At 61.7% G+C, this 19688-nt stretch overlaps 9 protein-coding genes across 9 annotated transcripts; 7 read left to right on the top strand and 2 right to left on the bottom strand.

Annotated features, from left to right (window-relative positions):
* Positions 1 to 819: 819 nt before the first annotated feature.
* RHTO_03961 (MFS transporter, monocarboxylate permease-like protein) lies at positions 820 to 3000 on the top strand (the record flags this gene model as incomplete). Its single annotated transcript, XM_016417629.1, has 12 exons — positions 820 to 1112; positions 1216 to 1255; positions 1323 to 1387; positions 1445 to 1579; positions 1635 to 1879; positions 1938 to 2086; positions 2151 to 2177; positions 2239 to 2248; positions 2310 to 2417; positions 2479 to 2610; positions 2667 to 2773; positions 2851 to 3000. The coding sequence occupies 12 exons, from the start codon at positions 820 to 822 to the stop codon at positions 2998 to 3000; spliced, it is 1461 nt and encodes a 486-aa protein (XP_016271036.1).
* A 301-nt stretch (positions 3001 to 3301) lies between these two features.
* RHTO_03960 (uncharacterized protein) lies at positions 3302 to 3676 on the top strand (the record flags this gene model as incomplete). Its single annotated transcript, XM_016417628.1, has 1 exon — positions 3302 to 3676. One exon carries the CDS (start codon positions 3302 to 3304, stop codon positions 3674 to 3676), a length of 375 nt encoding a protein of 124 aa, XP_016271035.1.
* A 108-nt stretch (positions 3677 to 3784) lies between these two features.
* RHTO_03959 (MFS monocarboxylate transporter) lies at positions 3785 to 6085 on the top strand (the record flags this gene model as incomplete). The annotated part of the gene is made up of 11 exons (XM_016417627.1): positions 3785 to 4230; positions 4333 to 4372; positions 4439 to 4638; positions 4710 to 4776; positions 4836 to 4933; positions 4994 to 5073; positions 5131 to 5301; positions 5362 to 5387; positions 5447 to 5712; positions 5779 to 5827; positions 5888 to 6085. 11 exons carry the CDS (start codon positions 3785 to 3787, stop codon positions 6083 to 6085), a joined length of 1641 nt encoding a protein of 546 aa, XP_016271034.1.
* A 388-nt stretch (positions 6086 to 6473) lies between these two features.
* RHTO_03958 (phosphate system cyclin PHO80) lies at positions 6474 to 8160 on the top strand (the record flags this gene model as incomplete). Its single annotated transcript, XM_016417626.1, has 4 exons — positions 6474 to 6774; positions 6838 to 7020; positions 7082 to 7281; positions 7336 to 8160. The coding sequence occupies 4 exons, from the start codon at positions 6474 to 6476 to the stop codon at positions 8158 to 8160; spliced, it is 1509 nt and encodes a 502-aa protein (XP_016271033.1).
* Positions 8161 to 9139: 979 nt separating this feature from the next.
* Positions 9140 to 10756, top strand: RHTO_03957 (uncharacterized protein; the record flags this gene model as incomplete). The annotated part of the gene is made up of 8 exons (XM_016417625.1): positions 9140 to 9292; positions 9350 to 9794; positions 9853 to 9874; positions 9934 to 9994; positions 10060 to 10080; positions 10143 to 10176; positions 10258 to 10271; positions 10352 to 10756. 8 exons carry the CDS (start codon positions 9140 to 9142, stop codon positions 10754 to 10756), a joined length of 1155 nt encoding a protein of 384 aa, XP_016271032.1.
* A 650-nt stretch (positions 10757 to 11406) lies between these two features.
* On the bottom strand, positions 11407 to 13012 carry RHTO_03956 (uncharacterized protein; the record flags this gene model as incomplete). The annotated part of the gene is made up of 3 exons (XM_016417624.1): positions 11407 to 12413; positions 12469 to 12485; positions 12591 to 13012. The coding sequence occupies 3 exons, from the start codon at positions 13010 to 13012 to the stop codon at positions 11407 to 11409; spliced, it is 1446 nt and encodes a 481-aa protein (XP_016271031.1).
* A 596-nt stretch (positions 13013 to 13608) lies between these two features.
* RHTO_03955 (GTPase activating protein) lies at positions 13609 to 16323 on the top strand (the record flags this gene model as incomplete). The annotated part of the gene is made up of 7 exons (XM_016417623.1): positions 13609 to 14482; positions 14545 to 14966; positions 15052 to 15361; positions 15462 to 15644; positions 15768 to 15895; positions 16028 to 16123; positions 16213 to 16323. The coding sequence occupies 7 exons, from the start codon at positions 13609 to 13611 to the stop codon at positions 16321 to 16323; spliced, it is 2124 nt and encodes a 707-aa protein (XP_016271030.1).
* A 229-nt stretch (positions 16324 to 16552) lies between these two features.
* On the top strand, positions 16553 to 17409 carry RHTO_03954 (uncharacterized protein; the record flags this gene model as incomplete). Its single annotated transcript, XM_016417622.1, has 2 exons — positions 16553 to 17289; positions 17373 to 17409. 2 exons carry the CDS (start codon positions 16553 to 16555, stop codon positions 17407 to 17409), a joined length of 774 nt encoding a protein of 257 aa, XP_016271029.1.
* Positions 17410 to 17833: 424 nt separating this feature from the next.
* Positions 17834 to 18857, bottom strand: RHTO_03953 (uncharacterized protein; the record flags this gene model as incomplete). The annotated part of the gene is made up of 5 exons (XM_016417621.1): positions 17834 to 17986; positions 18048 to 18080; positions 18139 to 18290; positions 18354 to 18710; positions 18785 to 18857. 5 exons carry the CDS (start codon positions 18855 to 18857, stop codon positions 17834 to 17836), a joined length of 768 nt encoding a protein of 255 aa, XP_016271028.1.
* Positions 18858 to 19688: the final 831 nt, after the last annotated feature.

Below are 19688 nucleotides of genomic sequence, written 5' to 3'. Positions count from 1 at the left end.
CGTCGTGTCCATGCCAGCGCAGCTCATTACACGACTCGCTCCCGTGATCGCCCACCGAAGCAAGAGTGACTGCCGTGCCCCGCTGAATGGCAACCTCGAGTCCGCCAACCTCGACGCCTCCGCCCTGAAGGAGGGAGAACAGACCGCTGCAGTCAAGTGTCGGAGGCAGTGTCGGCAACGGCTTCTCCTATTTGGCGGAAGACGAGAGCAGAGCAGGCGCCGCCTGATGAGCAGAGGGAGGCAGGGGGCAGGGTGTGAAGGTCAAGCGGGCTCGTGGGGCCATCGCACGGCTGTAGCAAGACGGCAAGAGCGACTGTAAAGTACTGGCAGTCGAAGGAGACCGCTAAAAGGGCGAGGACGTGAGCGAACCCGCCTCATCAGTTGGCGCACGAGGAGGAGGTGCGAGAGCAGAGCAGGGTGATCAGGAGGTCCGTCGTGGTGCCCGAACCAGTCATGCCTCCAGTGTCGCCCTCTGCATGTCACCCGCTACTCCTCCCCCGCCGTTTCACCTTGTCCAGCCTGCTGAACGAGTCGAGCGGGGTGAGCGGCGGTGATTCGAGCGGAGACGGCGTGCGAGCGGCTGTGAGCGGGTTCAGCATCGTCTTCGGTGTTGCTAGCGGTGTCCTGTCGCCATCACGAGCCAGAATAGCGCGAGTGAGTGAGCAATCAGTCAGCAAGCCGCGGTCCCGCAACTTTGCCCTCCTCCGCACGCTCTCTTACCGCTCACACTCGCTCGGCTAGCTTGCAAACACGCTGGAAAGATAGACTCCACGCTCTCCTCGACGGCCAACAGGAACCGGACCCGTCGGTTCGCTTGCCATGTCGACTTCTTCTCGTGCCGGTCTTTCGGCAGGCCCACACAACCACCATCCGCACCCACACCACCTCGCTGAGCAGCTGCCGCCAATCAACTTTGAGCCAGCGTCTTCAGAACACACCGTGGCGGAGTCTGCGGGCGAACCAACGGGTGGGGCGTCAGAAAAGGGAGGCACAACTTCGGATGGCGGTATCGAGGCGGATGCAGCGGGAACGACGGCGGGCGACGCTGAGAAGGGATTGGCGAGCGCACCTGTCGTACTAGACTTCCCCGACGGTGGCTTCAGGGCTTGGAGGTACGTCCTGCCTTTCGCCGCATCCTCTCCACCTGCGTGCCGGTCCGCCGGCATTGCTCGTAACGCGTACTAGGGTCTTTGCTGACGAATATTGATCTCGCAGCGTGGTCGCCGGAGCATGGTGCATATCATTCACGTCCTGGGTGAGCTCTCCGTCAGCCTTCGTCTTCCTCGCTCGCATCGAGACTGACCCTTCACTCCGGCTCGCAGGGCTACACGAATGCGTTCGGTGTCTTCCAGACCTACTACCAAGACAATCAACTGCGAGACTATACGTGAGTCGCGGCGTACATCCTGGCCGAACGACCCAGCTAACCTTTTCGCCGTACCAGATCCTCCGACATTTCCTGGATCGGCTCGCTCCAGCTAGCGATGGTCCTGGCGTGCGCGATCTTGGCAGGCAAGGCGTTCGATGCAGGCTACATCAAGTACCTGCTGAGCGCGGCAGTACTGTTCTACACAGCCGGGTGCGTCCCGCTCCCGCCCCGTCTTCGCCCACCTCGCTAACTCCGCCGCGTGCAGCATGTTCGGCTTTGCCTCCGCCACGAAGTACTGGCAGATCTTCCTCGGCCAAGGAATCGCCTGTGGCCTCGCAGCCGGAATCGCCTTCATCCCCGCCGCCTCGTCCGTCTCGCACTGGTTCCGCCGGCGACGAGCGACGGCACTTGGCGTTCTCGCAACGGGGAGCTCGATCGGCGGAATCGTCTACCCTGTCATGATCAATCATCTGTTTCCCAAGATCGGATTCGTTTGGACCGTCCGAGCAGGTGCGTTGCGGCTCCTCCCGCACTGTCTCGGTCCCGCTGACAGCGCTTCGTCGCGCAGTCGCCTTCCTCACCGTCGGACTCGTCATCATCGCCACCCTAACCATCAACTCCCGCCTCCCGCCTCGCAAGGTCGAGCGCATCTTCGACTTCCGCCCGTTGCGCGAGAAGGGCTTCCTCCTCGTCACTATCGGCGAGGCTATCATCATGGTGCGTTAGTTCGTGCAGCGTGAGAAGCGTGCAGCATTGCTGACGGTTGGTGCGCTCGCAACAGTGGGGACTGTACACGCCTTATTTCTTCGTGCGTCTCTCGCCCTCCTCATTTGTTGCGGGATCTTGACGCTGACATTCAATGTCTACAGATACAAGACTGTACGCTTCGCCTTCCATCTGCTGCATACGATATGCACCGGTCTGACAACCTCGCTCGCAGACGCTCTCAAGTACGGCATCAGCAGCAATCTCGCCTTGTATTCGCTCTCGATCCTCAACGCCGCATCAGTATTTGGTCGCATCATCCCCAACTGGCTCGCCGACACCTGTTCGTCCCCCATCCCTCCTCCGCTTCGTCGCCTCAACCGCTGACATCCCTCGCCTCGCAGACGGCCCTCTCACGATCCTCACGCCGCAATGCTTCCTCTCCGGCATCCTCATCTTCCTCTTCATCCCCATGTGCAAGAATACCGCCGGTCTCGTGGTCTTTACGATTCTCTTTGGCTTCTCGTCCGGAGCTTGTGAGTCCGCGTCCGCCAAGTCTCCCGAGGCAGTGCTGACGAGCGTGCGTACGCAGACGTCTCGATGATGCCTGCGACGGTCGCGTCGCTTACGACCAACATGAACGAACTGGGACACCGGACGGCGACGATGTTCTTGATCGTCTCGGTCTTTGCTCTGACTGTGCGTCTCCTCCCTCTTCTATCTTCACCGCTAGGCGATCTAGACAAACAAATTCCTGACACTCTCCACGCACGCAGGGAACGCCCATCTCCGGCGCGCTTGTGCACCACGACCCAACCTACGTGAGCGCCTTCTGCTTCGCCGGAGCCTGCGTCATCGTCGGCTCGTGTCTGAACCTGTGGGCGTGGTTCGTCGTCTCGAAGCAGAAGGGGACGCGGTGGGTGTAGACTTGTGTTCGTACGGGGCCTTCGCAGCTTTCGGTATATCTTTATTCGCGATCTTCGAGTTCCGCTTGCCGCCGAGAGATGCGAGTTATGAGCTTGACATGGACGCTGCTACTCGCCAGTCGACGACGAAGACCTCGGCGAATGCTCTTCGGCAGACGAACCCGAGGATGCTGCCGTCCTCGAGGCGAACTTCGCTTCGTCCGACGTTCTCTCGCTCTCTTGCTCTCTACTGTCCCTCGACGTCTTCTCTCTTCGCTTGCAAGTCCTTCTGCTCAACGCTGCATCATGCAAGACTGCCAGCATGCTGCTCCGACGTTTCCCTCGCTTCGACGTCGCCCCGCCTGGAGACTCCGCACACCTCTCCTCGTTGTGGAGTCGACCACACACCGCTGGACGACTCGCCTGCACGCCCAGCAGCTCGACCGCCGGCACAAGCTACATACAGCCACGCCAGGATGACTGCGATGCGACGACACCGCCGGACGAGCGTCTCCTCCCGCTCGACCAACTTCATCAATTCCGGACGCCAACTCGTCACCACGGCCTCGCGTGGGCGTTTGAGCAGGCTTGCAGGGTCACCAACGGAGCTCTGAATGCTGGCAAGGGGCAGGCGCAGCCTCATAAGGGGGTGGTCGAGCGACACCAGCTTCCGACCTCGATGCGCGGCACGGGCTGAATCTCGGGCAGCAAGTCCGACCGCGTTCCCGGCTGCCGACACAGAGCTTTGCTTCCGTCTCTCACACGCTCGTGCACGCGCCCAGGACCTGCTCAGGCAGCTCGCAGGATGGCACCACCGCAGGACTCGCGCACCCGCTGGGCGGAAGACGAGCTCACTCCGCCCGTTTCGCCTGCTCCGTCAGCCGCGGTTTCGCGAACTCCGACACTCGTCGACCTTCACGCTCACGGTCTCGCAGCGGCTCGGGCGGATGAGGCGGCGAAGGGGTTGAAGGATGAGCAGGAGGACGGAACGAAGACCGCCACTAACGACGGACACCATCACCCCCATCTCCCGCACCTCCATCTGCCGCCTCATCCGAACCAGCACCTCGAGCGGTACTACCCGGCGGAGCACTACGAGGCAACGAGCGAGATTGAGCGGGAGAAGGCAGAGGCGCAGCGGAGAGCAGCGGACGGCGGAGCTGATCCGGAGAAGGCTGCGGAGGGTCAGGCGCTTGCGACGGTTCCCTCAGGAGTGGACGACTATCCAGACGGTGGCTTCAAGGCGTGGCTGTGAGTTGCAGGTCCCCTCTCGCTTTGGCTCATGAGCGCGTCTCGGTGGACGGTCTGGCTGATACTCCCAGGAGCCTGCGCTAACTCTCCTCGGCTATACAGCGTCGTCGCTGGCGCGTGGTGCATCAGCTTCACGGCATGGGTGAGTCCCGCCCTTCAGCTCGTCTTGTTCATTCGGGTCAAGCACTGACCTCTCTCCTTTTGTCAGGGCTACCCCAACGGTTTCGGCGTCCTCCTCTCCTACTGGAGTCGGAACCAACTCTCCACCTACGCGGAAAGCGACATCGCATGGATCGGCAGCTTCCAGATCGCCGCCAACCTCTTCACGGCCGTCTTATCGGGCAAGGCGTTCGATGCGGGGTACTGCAAGCACTTGCTGGTCGCGGGATTGTTCGTGTACACGGCAGGGTGCGTTCCGATTCTTGAAGCTCGAACGACTCGGGCTCAGGCGGATCTGACGCATCGTTCACGCTTCGCAGCTTGTTCGGCCTCTCGTACGCCTCGACCTACTGGCAGATCTTCCTCGCACAAGGTCTCGCATGCGGAGTGCGTCGCTTCGAGCAATTTCATCGCGGATGCGCCGCTCACAACGTCGATTCTCGCAGCTCGCCTCGGGCCTGACCTTCCTCCCCGCCTGCTCCGCCGTCTCGCACTATTTCAAGAGACGACGAATGCTTGCTCTCGGCTTCCTCGCAACCGGCTCGTGCGTTTCAGATTAGTCTCACGCCGCGAGCTTGCGCTGAGTCACTCGTCGCGGCTGCAGCTCGCTCGGCGGTGTCGTCTACCCGTCGATGATGAACAAGCTCCTCTACCAGGTCGGATATGGCTGGACCATCCGTGCCGGTGAGCCAGCCTCCCCTGCTCTCAACCGAGCTTTCCGCTGACTCGCCGCTCCCACAGTCGGCTTCATCAACCTCGGCCTGATCGCCTTCGCCTGCTTCGCCATCTCCTCCCGTCTTCCGCCTCGTCCGATGGGACGCATCACCTCGTTCCTCGACTTTGGGGTCTTCCGCGGCGAGGCGAACAGGGCGTACAGGCTGTATGTCCTGGGCGCGAGCCTCGTCTGGCTTGGTGAGTTTCGCTCTCGACTTGTCTTGCTCTAGGCAAGGGACTGATTCTTCCGATGCACAGGTCTCTATACCCCGCTCTTCTACTCGGTAACTGACGGTCGCCACCTGCAGCGCTCGCGGCGGACTGACTCCCTTCGCGATCGCAGGAACAATACGCCCTCTTCAACGGCGTCCGGAGCAACATCGCCTTCTACTCCCTCGCCATGCTGAACGCCACCTCCGTCTTCGGCCGCACCCTCCCAAACTACTTCGCCGACCAGTACGGACCGCTCAACCTCCTCATTCCCGCGACAACCGTCTCGGGCTTGATGATCTTCTTCTGGATCCCGGCGATGATGAATGCCGCGGGGGTGATTGTGTGGTCGTTGTTGTTTGGCGCATTCCAGGGCGCTTTCGTCGCGATGCTGCCGGCGTGAGTGGCGCCCTTCCTTTCAGCATCTCGCTCGTCACCTCTTGCTGACGCCCTTGACGCACGCAGAGCTATCGCTGCGCTCACGGAGGACATGCGCACAGTCGGCATCCGTATGGTGAGTCTCGCCTTTGACACGAAGCGTCAATCTCCGGCTCACGTTCGCCTCTTTCCGCAGGCCATGGCCTTCCTCTGTCAGTCCCTCGCCGCCCTCGTCGGCACCCCTATCTGCGGCTACGTCATCTCGTACAACGCCGGCCGAACAGGCTTTATTGGCGCCGGCATCCTCTCGGGCGGAGAAGTGTTCGTCGGCGTCGTCTTCATCGCCTTCGCCCGGTTCGCCGCTGCGAAGCGGAAGGGCACGCCGTGGGTTTGAGCAAGAGTGCAATCATCTCGCAGCATTAGACGCCACGTAGACCGCGGTAGATTCCCCCGTCCTCGACATAGACTTTTCTCCTTTCCGACTTGTCGTATTCCCCCGCAGTTCCGAGCATAATTCTCGACTCTCATGCACGGTTCTACGACTCTATCGGCGTGTATGACAGAGAGCAAGTCGTCGGTGAACAGGGGTCGTCGTCGCCGTCGCCGCACGTTCTGCCATTTCGTATCTCTCCGTTCCCCGCTCCGCCGTGGCTGGATAGACGCTGTGACTGCTCTCACGGATGCTGCACGCCACGCCTCGCCAGTACCGCCGCTAGACTCGCAAGCCGGCGCCCGTTCTCCCGCCGCTTCTCTCACTTCGGAGTCGCCCCTCGTCGACCGACATGGGCACGCGACCCGATCCGACCAACGCCAACGCCGTCCCAGGACCCTCACGAGCACCTTCCGTCCCGTCCGCACTGTCCCAGCCCGCGTCGTCGACCACTTCGGCGCACCCCGACTCGCTTGCTGTGCCGGCGGCAGGGGCAGCACCGGGCGCTCCAGGTGCTCAGGCGGTCAGGAAGGATCCTGTCAGGCGTGCAGATGGTCCCATCATCGTCAAGACGGTGGTGGCGGGCGACGGCGTGCGCGAGGTGCCCTCTGCCTTCGAACATTGCGAGGTCGAAGACTTGATTACCCTCATCGGTGAGTGGAACGAGCGTCTCGGTGCGGAGGGAACAAGGCTGATACCGCCCGATTCGCCCGCAGCATCGATGCTCGACCGCCTGATCGAACACAACGACCGCATCCCGCTCACGCCCAACTCGCTCACCCGTTTCCACTCCCGAGCGCCGCCCAACATCTCCGTCCGCGACTACCTCTTCCGAATAGCCAAATACACCAACGTCGAGCCCTGCTGCCTCCTTATCCTCCTCCCTTACGTCGACAAAGGTGCGTTTCCTTCGTCCTTTCCCTCGCCCGCAGCTGTGGATGACCCTTTTTCTCTCCGCAGTCTGCACACGCATGTCGACCTTCACCATCTCTTCACTCACCGTCCATCGATTCATCATCGCTGCCATCAGCGTCGGAAGCAAAGCGCTCAGCGATGCCTTCTGCACAAACGGGCGATATGCACGGGTTGGTGGTGTAAGCATAGTTGAGATGAACCTGTTGGAGAAGGAGTTCTGCGAAGCGCTGGATTGGCGGTTGACGGTGCGTCTTCACGGTTGACTTTGCCCGCTCGAAAGCTCACATTGCCGCGTACAGACTTCCGGTCAAGTTCTCGCGCACTACTACACCTCCCTCGTCCGCTCACATCCTTCTTATCGCCTATCAACCGCTCCTCTACCTTCGCCTCCTCCCCTACCGCCGATTGTAATTCCCCCTCCTCTCGACACCTCGCCCGCCTTCTCGCCTGTCACGCCCTCCAACCTCCCTCACTCGCTCCCAGGAGGAACTCCCATGGACGTCGACGCGACGTCTGCGCCAGGAACGGGCGGATCCTCCTTCCACGACGATGCGGCCGAGAACCGTTCGCCATCTCCACCTTCTCCTTCACCAGGCCGATCCGACGCCTCCTCCTCCGTCTCCCCATCCACCGGCTCCTCCATCTCCCGCTCAACTTCCTACTCTATCGCCTCATCGCCCCAGCGTGGCCGAACACGAGGACGCGAACGACCTCCATCTTCCTTCACGCTCGTCGACCCGACCGTCCCGCTTCCTCAATCGCCCGACAACGAGCCAATGGCTCCACCACCTCTCGTCCCACCAGATTTGAAGCGCGCCTCCGCTTCCGCATCTCATCTCCCCAGTCCCGCGCGTCCACCGCACCCCCCTCCACCGCCCGAAGGCGGTCCAGGCGTCTTCTTCCCTTCCACAAACCCCTCGTCCCTCTCCGTCTCACACTCTCATCTATACGCACAGAACGGCGGCAATCTTTCGCCTGCGAAGCGTGGTCGAGGGAGATCTGGATCGGGCGAGTCGGAGCGGAAGGGAGAGCCGGCTAGAGGAGGGCTGAAGAGTCCGCGGCTGAGCAATGGGGCTGATGCGGCGACGGTGAATGGGACGCTGTGGGGCGGGACGTGCGAGTGAGCGGGTGCTGCGGGTTCTTGACTAGCGCGAGTACGGCGTTGCGAGTTGTACGAGGTGCAGGGGTTGACTATGTTGCATGCATCCGCATCGTATACCATGTCCGCGTCGTCTCCAGCTCCGCGTACGACAGGCAGACGGGCAAATTCTGGTGAGGAAGCGAGCGGGCGTAGTAGAGGAGCGGGCGAGCTTGGGAGAGGACCACCTCGCCCTCACGCTCGCTGTGCGGGTCTGAGCGGTTCTTACACGTCCTTAGGACGCTGCTAGCCAGCCAGTGCAACCCCAGCGGCGCACGGAGGCGTCGTCGCCGCGCACCACTCCTCGCTCCACCTCGACGCGACTTTGACGACGACTTGCTCGCTCGCACGCCCCTCAGGGGTTCGCCAGCCCCGGCAGAACAGATTATATGGCAGTCACAGACTACAAGGAACTGCTTTCGAGCGGTCAGGAGGTCAGGTTGCGGAGAACGGTCTCGGTGAGCGGGAGGGAGGACGAGGGTGGCTACACGGCAGCTGGCGGGCTGGAGATGGGTTGTAGTGCTTGCAGTAGTAGCATTGAACCTCACAGATCCAGCACTGGTCTCCGCACGTCGATACGGCGCACTCACAGTCGTCGTTCGCTCACTCGCTCGTCGCAGGTCATCCAGGCGCTCTCTCACGGCTTGTGCGGGCTTGCTGCTCTGTGTACCGGACGCTGACACTTTCTTCTACCCATCAGACTCCCCGGGCGGCTCCTCCGGCGGTGTGCGCGGCGCATCACGCTCGTTGAACTTCCTCCTCCCGCTTGTCCTCTCTCTTTCTCCTCTTCGTCTCGCTTTACCTTGACCAGAACCCGCGTACACCCGCTCAGACCAGCTTCTACTGCTCTCGAGACCCACCTCCGCGCCGCTCGCCCAGTCCCACGCTCTCCTCGTCGCTCTACCTCCTCTCGCACTCTCGCCTCCTCACTCGGCCCACTCCCCTTCGCAACACACGAGCTGGCCATGTCTACCCCTAGCAAGCCTCTTCCGACCACTCCATGCAGGTCCGGCTCAAGCACCGCCTACCAGCCCTTGTCGGAGGCGTCGCTCAAACGGCTTGTCGAGCACGCCGTGAAGGGTGCGGTCGCACAAGCTGTGGACCAGGTTCTCGCACACGTGCGTGCTCTCTCTTCGATCTTACTCTCCCTTCCGCTGACGAGTCGTTCGGCCCAGCGCTTCGCGTATGAGCAGAACCTTCGCGCGAAGCAGGAGCGCAAGGCGGACGAGCTGCAGGCGAAGATGGGCAACCTTTCGACCCAGCTGGAGCAGCTCCAGGGCAACCTTTCGACCCAGGTGGAGCAGCTCCAGGCACAGCTCACGGCTCAGGATGCGCGGGCGGATGACTACAAGCGGAAGATGGAGGGCTTCGAGCAGCAGATTGCGCGCTACCAGCAGCAGTCGGGGAGGCGCGAGGCGCAACTCGAGAAGTACGAGCAGCGACTGGAGGCTCGCGAGGGGCGTATTGAACGCCGCCTTCACGAGATGGAGGAGCGCGAGGCGCGGACGAAGAAGGAGGTGTCGGACATGCGGCAGGAGTTGAATGGGAGCTCGTTGAGGCTCGAGTCCGGACTCGGCGGCCTCGTTGCCGCGTTCAACGGCGTGCAGGATAGTTTGGCGAGTGCGTGTTGACCTTCCTTCAAGCGGCATCGAGCTGCGCTGACTTTACTTTCTCGCAGGCGAGACGAACCGGTCGTTCTTGTATGTGATTCCGTCTTTCAGCTGGACGCGCTCGCGCTGACGTCTGATCTCGTCGTCAGCTGGGTGCACAACAAGTGCCAGGAGCTGCTCGATACGACCAAGACGAGCTACTCGAACGAGGTGAGCCGTCCTTCGTCGGCTTCTCGCCTCGAAGCGCGGCTGACGATTCACCCGATTCATTACAGCTGAACAAGGTCTTCGACACGGTACGAGGCACTCCTCCCTTTCACTGCTGTTGCCGCGGGAGCTGACGGCCTCGTCTGAGCAGGTCATTGAACTCTCCGAGCGCGCCCACAAGGCCAGTTCTCGTTGAGAGAGGCGGTGAGTCCGGCTCATATCCTGCTCGATCGCCTGCTGATCTTGTCGCGCGCAGGTTCACGCAGCTCGAGCAGGAGGCGTACGTCCAAGTTCCTTCCAAACCTCGACATCCTCCGCCGTTGCTTTCGCCCCGAGACTGACTGTCCTTCCTTCCCACAGCTCGACGGCTACACCTTCACCGTCATCCCGCCTGTCTCCGCCAACGCGCCCGGCAAGCGAAGCTCCAACGCCAACCCTCGCTCGAACACTCGCCCGAATGAGAGCGCACATGCCGACTCGCCATCTCGCTCATCCCTCAAGCACTCTTCCTCCGCTTCGCCGCATCCCCTCACTCGCTCCCGCCTCGTCAAGAAAGTGCGCATCCAAGAGTCGCACTCGCCCGCCACCTCGCTCCCTCCTCACGCCGGCACGAGCAGACTCCGCTCGCTCTCGGACCAGTCTCACCTCCCTCCGCCTCCCGTCACCAACATCGCCCGCACGGAAGAAGTGCTGCTCTACTGGGACGATGAGCTCGGCATGCACGCCGTCAGGAGGATCTGGATTATCGCGGAGGATGAGAAATGAGCCTTGCGGGGCTCGTTCGGAGTGTCGTCTCTAGAAACGCTGCTGTGTCATTGGGTTCGTATCGTTCCCTATCTGAGCTAGTATTTGCCCTTCTGCGTACTATCCACCACTCGCACCGCCGTTTTGCCGGACCCCCTCCTCCCGCACTTGCCCTCGCCGTTTTCGCCGTTTTGCTTCCCTCTCCTCCCCGTACCCTGCTCCCTCGCACTCGCATTAGCGTCGTTTGACTGCTACTTCGCAATGCGCAACTGCTTTACTCGCGCAACTCTCCTCCGTTCGCTGTCGATAACGCTCGAGCAGACAAGTAAGCTGCGACGGCCAACGTTCGGGTCTGGCGCCGTATCGAAGGCTGCTGAGCAGTGACAGCACTTTCCCAAGGGTAATCGGGCGCCGAAGGTGTCGCCGTGCTGATCGAACGAAACGGGACGAGAGGAGACGAGCGAAGCGACAAAGGGTCGCTCATTGCGCGGAGAGCGGACGCAAGGCTGGAGCTGGAGTAGCCAGATTCTTGTAAAACAAAGCGTTATGATGGCCTGAGTACGGAAATGTAGCGAAGAGGAGGCGTCGAGGAGGCGAGATTGAGAAGGTGCGAGAGGCGAAGACGGTGGCTTTTGCATATCACGGGCAGCTCGAGAGATTATGATGCAGAATCAGAAGGAAATCATACTGTCAAGAGCGAGCATGAGCGAGAGGGACGGCTGGAAAGGAGGAAGGAGTCGAGACGCACCAGCCTTGCCCACTCGCCGCATGAGCTCGAGCATGATAGATGTCGCTCCCTCGATCTCGTCGCGCTCAAGCTCGCCTCTGATCTTGTCCCATTCAGCGGAACCTGTGACCGCATCCCAGTTGTCGACGACGAAATCGAGGACGACCTTGCGCCAAGTGTCGTAGCAGACGGACACCTCGGAAAAAAGCTCGTAGGGCGCGCACTTGATAGTGAGCTGCGCCTTGAGGTTTGCAAGGCAGAGGTGCTGGAGCGGCTCGAGCTCGAGGAGGTGCGCGAGGCGGAAGGCGGACTTGGGCGAGACGGGATACGGGTGAGTGGGCGGCGCGCGCCCAACGGTCGCTTCGATGTACGACCTTCTCGACTGTGCCTGTTCGCTCGTACTGTAGAAGAAGGTGGACCAGAGCGACGCAAAGGTGATGTAGCCCGTTCGCAGGCAGGCGAGGACGGCTCGATAGGTCGTGAACGCAGTCTTGGTCACCTTGATCTCCTTGTAGGCGAGCTGCAGCACGTCGAGACGGTGCTGTTGAGGTGGATAGTGAGCGAAGTACAGCTCGTCGGTCTCGTCGTCCGAGTCGTCGAAGTAGTCGAAGTCGGCTTCGGACGCTGCCGTGCGGAGATCGCTGATCGTCGCATGCTCCTTCGCACGTGACATTGAGCTGTGCGAGATGAGGGCGCCCGTCTTACGGATGAAGCGTTTGGTACCCGAAGCAGTCAAGGCGAGGCGGTCCTGCGAGACGGACGACGTCGAGGGAGTGAGGCGCATCTCCGAGTACTTGGTAGTGACTGCAGCGGTCTCCGCGAAGTCGGACGAGAGGAGAGTCTTGAAGTAACTCGAGGCCTGACTCAGGAAGCCTGACTCGATCCACATCTCGGCGCCGTAAGCTGGGAAGACCAAACGAACGTCGTAAGGCGTGGGCGAAAGTGCGGGCACTGCGAGAGATGATGTCAGCGAGAATCTCTGCAGTCGAGAGGAAGGAACACTGACCTGGCTCCTGCTTGAACCTGTTGTAGGGCGCGGCAAGGTGTTCCGAACCGAGAGACTCGAGGTTGAAGACGAAGTGGTACGAGCGATGCGTCTTGACATCGTACTTCCCGCCAGATGCTCACATCGCCGAACGGAAGACCAGCGGCGAGAGCGCCATACCTTGACCGCAGCTAGCTCGCGTCGGACTTCCTGGGTCAGGTTTCGGCTCGGGACCATACTCGGTGTGATAAGTGCCGAGCAACTGCGGGACTGCTGACTCGTCGAGCCAGTAGAGCTGGAGTCTGCACGACACGCGTTGGCCGAAGCTGCCCATCGACAACTCGCCCCACGAGATGGATACGTGCACATCCTCGCCCGACCGCCGGCATCCGCACGCCCACGAGCCCGCTAGCGGAACTCCTGTGAGCGGGAAGATCTTGGACAGTGCCGGATCCGACAGATCCAGCTCGAGATCGAGGATGAAAGTGTAGCGAGAGTATCCGTCGAGGAAGAAGTTGACGAGTCGGTGCTGTGACGGCATGCCTGATCCAGCAGCAGCGGCCATCGCGAGGTGTCGGGGTATGAGACGGGCGAGATTTGGCGGAAGTCAGGCGGATCCGAACGCAGGCGGGATGAGGAAGAAGTGGAAGTCGACGAAGAGAAGAAGGGGACTGCGCCGGCACGCCGGATCTTGCTGAGTCGCGCGGCCTCGAAGTCGCTTTAGAAGGTGTCCTGAGAGATCAATAGGGCAGGCGTCGTGCTGGACAGGCGCCTGGTATGAAGTCGTCGACGACAGTTCAGTCCGCGAGGAGGTGAAGACGCGAGGGCACGCTGGGAGTTCGCGAGGGTCGAGAGTCGCTTCGAGCAGTCCGTACGAGAGCACCGAGAACCCTTCAACGCTGCAAGCAGTGGCGAGGTAGTGGTCGAAGGGAAAGAGACGAAGGAACGACCACAACGACCCCTCGTCCTCGCAGTATGGGATGCGGATGCTTCCAGTAATTCTACGAGGGCGTCACACTGAGCAGACTCTACATTCCGACCGTGCTTGAGGTCGTCGAGGTTCACCTCCTCCTCGTCCCCACCAGCTTGACATCCGACGACTCGCGCTGGACGCTTCTTTGGGCTGTCTGGCCCGCTGGACGTAGTGCTAGGCTTTTCAGTATGCCACTGTGGTCGCGAGCGAATCCCTCAGCCGCGACAGGACCCGCTCACACCTCCTCATCATCGTCAACCGGCCACGACGACTTCCTCGCGAACCACCACCGTAGATCGTCTTCGAACCTAGCTGGATCGTACCAGTCGCAGGCATCGACATCTTCCACATCGCTCGGCAGCAAACGTGGGACTTTGAAGAAGGAGCGGGTCCGGTCGAATGTCCGGGAGCTGGATGAGCTGGGGAATGACGACGAGCCGTGGGACGAGGGCAGCGACGACGAGGAGAGCGTCGCGCAGCTTGCAGGCAAGATGGGGTCGATTTCGCTCTTGATTCCAGCGTCTCGAGGACGAGGACCCGTCTCGCCAAGTGGGGCGACACCCGCTTCGCCTCCAGCAGGCTCTGCAGGCCTTCCCTCAGCCTCGTCGCCACCTCGAAGCGCAGGGTCAGCGTGGTCCTTCAACCCGTTCTCGATGCGGTCTCCCCCTCCCCTCCCTCGACAATCTTCGACCGCTTCCTCCCTCTTCAGCGCTCCTTCACCCTCTCTCGGCGCAGAAGCCGTCGCAGCAGCTCTCACAGGCGGCAGTCGGTCATCACCTTCCACTCTTTCCGTCCCGCCTTCACAGCCTTCACCGCCGAAACGAGGAGCGAGCTATCTTGCGGGCGCGAGCAAAGTGCAGGAGGAAGCGGACAAGCAGGTGCGGGAGGAGGAGCGAAGGAAGAGTCTAGAGGAGGGGGAGATTGTGCAGGAGCCGGAAGAGATGGAGGGACAGGAACGCGAGCGGAAGGAAGAGGGCGAGGAGGTGCGGGAGAAGGGAGAGGGTTACCAGAAGGAGCGGTGGAAGCAGGCGGTTCGAGCAGACGTTGACGAGCTCGTACACGGTGCATCTGGATCCGCTTCGTCACCTCACCTCACCTCACGCTCACACGTTCTCGCCTCCCAGATCCAGCTCACGTCCTCGCTCGCCTCCGAGTCGCCTGGCAGCCCGCTCCACCACCCACGCAAACGAACGCACACCGCGCCTCGGTCTCTTCCGTACCCGACGCTCCTTCTCCCGATCCCAACGCGACCCCTCAGTCGCGACAAGCCGCCCCTGGTGCCGACTCAGACGCTGAAGACGACCTCGCAGCCGGCTACGTCCAGCTCAACGCTCCGGCAGTATCGTCTCAGGATCCTTCGATCGTCGAATTCGACGCTGCACCACCGAATCCGGAAGAAGAGGGCGAGCGGGGGCGGGAGAACCGGAGAAAGAGGAAGTTTCTCGACGTGCTCGGAGAGGATAACGTCGACTTGACGGAGCTGAGGAAGTTGGCGTGGAGCGGCGTGCCAGCGGATCTGCGGACGATGGTGTGGCAGCTGTTGCTGGTGAGTTGCGACTCGCCGCTACTCTCGCCGCGCTGCCTCTCTCCAGGGCGACGCGCTGATGGTGCTTCGAGATTATGATTCGCAGGGTTACCTCCCAGCTCCTCTCTCTCGACGAGCCACGACCCTCGCCCGCAAACGCTCCGAATACGCCTCACTCGTCAAACAAGCCTTCTCCCGCGGCGTCAAAGGCCTCGACGGTCCCATCTGGCACCAAATCAGCATCGACGTCCCCCGAACACGACCTGGCGTCCTTTTGTGGCAGGCTGAGGCGACGCAGCGGAGCTTGGAGCGGATCTTGTATGTTTGGGCGATAAGGCATCCGGCGAGCGGGTATGTACAGGGGATCAACGATCTTGTCACGCCGTTCTTTCAGGTCTTTCTGGCGGCCTACATCGGTGCGTCGGCGATTCTCTCTCTCGTGCTGGTGACCCGCATGCTGCGGACTCTGTACTGGTCACAGAAGGGACACAGTCCGCTAACGCTCGTTCTTCGCAGACGGCGACCCTGAAACGTTCGACGTCTCGGTCCTCCCTCCCGCAGTCCTCGAAGCGCTCGAAGCCGACTCGTTCTGGTGCCTCTCGAAGCTGCTCGACGGGATCCAGGACAATTATATCTTTGCGCAGCCGGGCATCCAGAGGTTGGTCAAGAAGATGGAGAGCTTGTGCGCGAGGGTAGATGGTGAGTGTTGTTGGTTGTGTCGTGCTTGATGAGCGGGCGACAGCACTCGATCTCTCGCGCCTCTCTCCGAAAGTCCGACGCTCTCACGAGACATCCCGGCTGACTCTCTTTGCTTCCCCATAGCTCCTCTCGCGGCGCATCTCAAGGAACAAGGCGTCGAGTTCATCCAGTTCGCGTTCCGGTGGATGAACTGCCTTCTCATGCGCGAGCTGAGCGTCTGGAACATCGTCCGCATGTGGGATACCTACCTCGTGCGTCCTTCTTTCCTGAGCTCGCTGCTTCACGAAGCGTCCTGGAAACCGCCTCTCGGGGCGAGAGGCGGTTTATCACGTTCTTCGTTGGGGAGCCTGAGCTTACGACTGCTCGTCCCGCTTCTCGCACAGGCCGAAGGCGGCGACGCCTTCTCCGAGTTTCACCTCTACGTCTGTCTCGCCTTCCTCGTGCGGTGGAGCGACAAGCTGCGCGAGATGGACTTCCAGGTGCGTTGAGCCGCTTTTGCGAGATCGCTCTGTCGAGGCTGTTGCGGTTCGCTGACTCGGGCTCCGCGTCGGCTGCCTCTGACACGCAGTCTATCATCATTTTCCTCCAGTCTCTCCCGACGCAGGACTGGTCCGACAAGGATACGGAGCTGTTGCTGTCGGAGGCGTTCCTCTGGAGCAGGACGTTCAACGCGCGGTAGACCCTCGCTCGCCTCGTAGACTCTCGCTCGCCGTTCTCGACCTGTATGCACGCAATCTGAAGCAGTTCTGCAGCCACTCTTCCACGTCTACACATTCTGATTGAGGCGAAGTTGCGAGACGATGTCATCCCTTGACCTCTGCCTCTTCACTCGCCTTGCGCTTCGCCTGGCTTGCCACAACTCTCGAGCAGCTTTAGACAACAGGACAGACTGCACAACGACCCCCGCGATGCCCGTCGAATCCCCACTCCTCCCGCTCCTCGACCTCATCACTCCTTACCTCCCGAACTCGCTGGCGAACCCTTTGTACACGCTCGCCTCGCTGGACATCCAGTCCGTGTACCACAACCCCTCGCAGCTTCTCCCGCTCGCCCTCTCCGCCCTCGCAGCGTACACCGCCTTCCTCTCCTTCGTCTCAACCGCCCGCTTCGCCGTCCGGACCGCCATCTCGCTCGTCAAATGGGGCTCGATCGCCGCTGTCTTGGGAGCGGTGTGGATGGGCGTCAACAATGCAGGAAGTGAGAAGGGAGTAAGTGGAGGCGTGAGGGACGCGGCGTCGTACGCAGGACAATTCGGGAGGGGACTCTTCAGCCTCGGCCAGAAGGGCGCAGGCTACTACTTTGGCGCACCCGCCAGCTCGAAGACGCGGGACAGGCGTCGGCGGTCGTCGTCGAGGAACGCTGCGCCGGCAGGAAGCGGACGATGGGGCGACAACCGCGACGCCGCTGCCGAGGACTTTGTCGGCAACGCGATGAAGTCCGTCCTCGAGTTCATCAACCCTCCTGCGGGTTCGACGCAGGAAAAGGTGAAGCGCTCGGCGAAGAAGGCGATGGGCGGGTCGGGCTCGTCGAGTTCGGGTGGTGATGGGCTCGGTGGGTTGGCGTGGAACTTGGCTATGGGACGAGCGAAGAAGGCCTGGGACGAGATGACGCAGGAGGCAAGCGGGAACGAGCCGGCGGGACGGACGCGGCGGAACAGGTAAAGCAGGTACGTTGGAGCGGTTCTTTCTTTCACCTGCCTTCGGTGAGCTGACGATCGTGTTCAAACAGTAGCCTATTTGCTGCACCTTCTCCTTCGTCGCGGTAGGAGACGAGGCATGGCCTGACGCCGATCCAGTCGAACGAGCGACCCTCGCCGTCGGCGTACTCGCTTGCTCTGTCGACCGTCGATCTGCCGAACGATCTGTTGGAATACAGGAAGTATCAAGATCACTGCCTTGACGTGCGATCGCTGTCGCTTCCCGCAGCTCGCGCATCAGAGCGCGTTATGGGACGCGAAGAGAGGCGGCGGCAGCTTTGCTTTGCTTTGCTGGCCTGAAACTCGCGCGAGTAAATTTTGTTGCGTATAACAAGGTGTCGAGCAAATCTGAGCGAGCGGAAGAGGGAGGAGGGAAAGGGGGAGCAAAACGAGTGCGTGTGCGAAGTCGGGCGGAGAGTGGGTATAGCAAATCTACAGAGCCGAGATAAAGCAACCGAATGACGCTACCCTTCAGAATGGCACGTCTCGAACCTCACCACCTCGAGGTCCGCGAACCGTAGAGACCGTGCGACGACAACTGGGAGAAGGGCAAGGACGGAGGGGGTGGCTGAGGGAAAGTCATGCGTGCCCAGCGGATAGGCGGGAAGCCGTCGGTAGTTGTGGCCGGTTGAGGCGGGATGGACGGCTGTCAGAGAGAAGAGTTCGTCAGCGCTTGGCCTTGAAGGCGAGGACGCGACGGAGCTCACCGGGTATGCGGAGAGACGGACGTTGCTGCAAGACTGGGAGGAGCGCGAAGGTCAAGCACCGTCGAGCGATCCGAGAGGAAGGAAGACGCACAGGCAGGTCCATCGAGTAACTCCAGCCCGAAGAGTGTGCCGGCGTTCCGAGCACCGATTCTGGGACGTCGACCAGCTGGCGGTTGACGTGGCTCGGACCGTGGTTCTGCTCCGTCGCGGTTCGTCCGGTCTCGAAATGGGTGTTCGCAAGCCCTGCGCGGGAGAAGGGAACCGTCAGTGTCGGCCGGCCAAGAAAGCGAGTACTCGTGAACGCACGAGCGTCGAGAGCGGGCTGCGCTGGCGCCTGTCGCTGCAACCGCGCGACTTCCTCCCGAAGCGAAGCAAGCTCGCGATCCTTCGCGTCCGCCTGCTCCTTGTCCGCCTCGATACGGGCCTCGGCAGCCGCGAGCCTTCGTCGCAAGTGTCCAATCTCCTGCGCCGACCTGTGGCGCTCTGCTGCCGACTTGTCCTCGAGCATCCCGATGTGCGCGTTGGCGGCTGCGAGCCAGCGGCGCAAGTTGTCGTTCTCCTCCTCGTGCGAGTCGAGCTCCTCCTCCTGCTGCGAGACGAGGCCGCCGATGTGTCGGAGGGTGTCAATATGCTCCTCTACGGTTTCGCGAAGCGGGAGTGAGACTGCGAGGAAGGCACGCAGATCAGCAAGGGGCGTCGTCTGCTGGGAGGAGGAGGGGAAGGCTTGCGCGACGCACGGTCGTCCAACTCGTTCTCCAGCTTGTCGGAAAGACTCCTCAACTGACCGGAAAGACTGAGTGCGGCTCCCATCGTGTCGCTCTGTTTCGAAAGAGCGGCAGAGGAAGGGGATGTTGCGCGAGTGAGCGGGAGGGGCAGCGGTGTGGGAAGACTCGGCGGGCCTTGCGAGTGGTTGAGCGAGCGTGGGAAGGTAGCAAGCAGCTGTCCAAGCGGGTGAACGCGGGTCCTGGTCAAGGTAAAGCGAGACGAAGAGGAGAAAGAGAAAAGCAGGAAGTTCAACGAGCGTGATGCGCCTTGCACGCCGCCGGAGGAGCCGCCCGGGGAGTCTGATGGATAGAAGAAGGTGTCAGCGTCCGGTACACGGAGCAACAGAGCCACACGAGCGGAGAGGGAGCGCCTGGAGGACCTGCGACGAGCGAGTGAGCGAATATCGACTGTAAGTGCACCGCACCGCCGTGCTGAGACCAGTGCTGGATCAGTGAGGTTCAATGCTACTACTGCAAGCACTAAAACCCATCTCCAGCCCGCCAGCTGCCGAGTAGCCGCCCTCGTCCTCCCTCCCGCTCACCGAGACCGTTCTCCGCATCCTGACCTCCTGACCGCTCGAAAGCAGTTCCTTGTAGTCTGTGACTGCCATATGATCTGTTCTGCCGGGGCTGGCGAACCCCTGAGGGGCGTGCGAGCGAGCAAGTCGTCGTCAAAGTCGCGTCGAGGTGGAGTGAGGAGCGTAGCGCGATGACAACGCCTCCGTGCGCCGCGGGGGTTGGACTGGCTGGCTAGCAGCGTTCTGAGAACGTGTAAGAACCACTCAGACCCGCACAGCGAGCGTGAGGGCGAGTGTGTCCTCTCCCAAGCTTGCCCGCTCCTTGACTCCGCCCTTTGTCGCCTCGAAGCAAGTCGCTC

This window comes from Rhodotorula toruloides, assembly GCF_000320785.1.
Source record: "Rhodotorula toruloides NP11 unplaced genomic scaffold Scaffold24, whole genome shotgun sequence".
Taxonomy (NCBI): Eukaryota; Fungi; Basidiomycota; class Microbotryomycetes; order Sporidiobolales; family Sporidiobolaceae; genus Rhodotorula; species Rhodotorula toruloides.
Note: the sequence above shows the minus strand (reverse complement) of the source record. Positions and strands in the feature narration are given on the sequence as shown.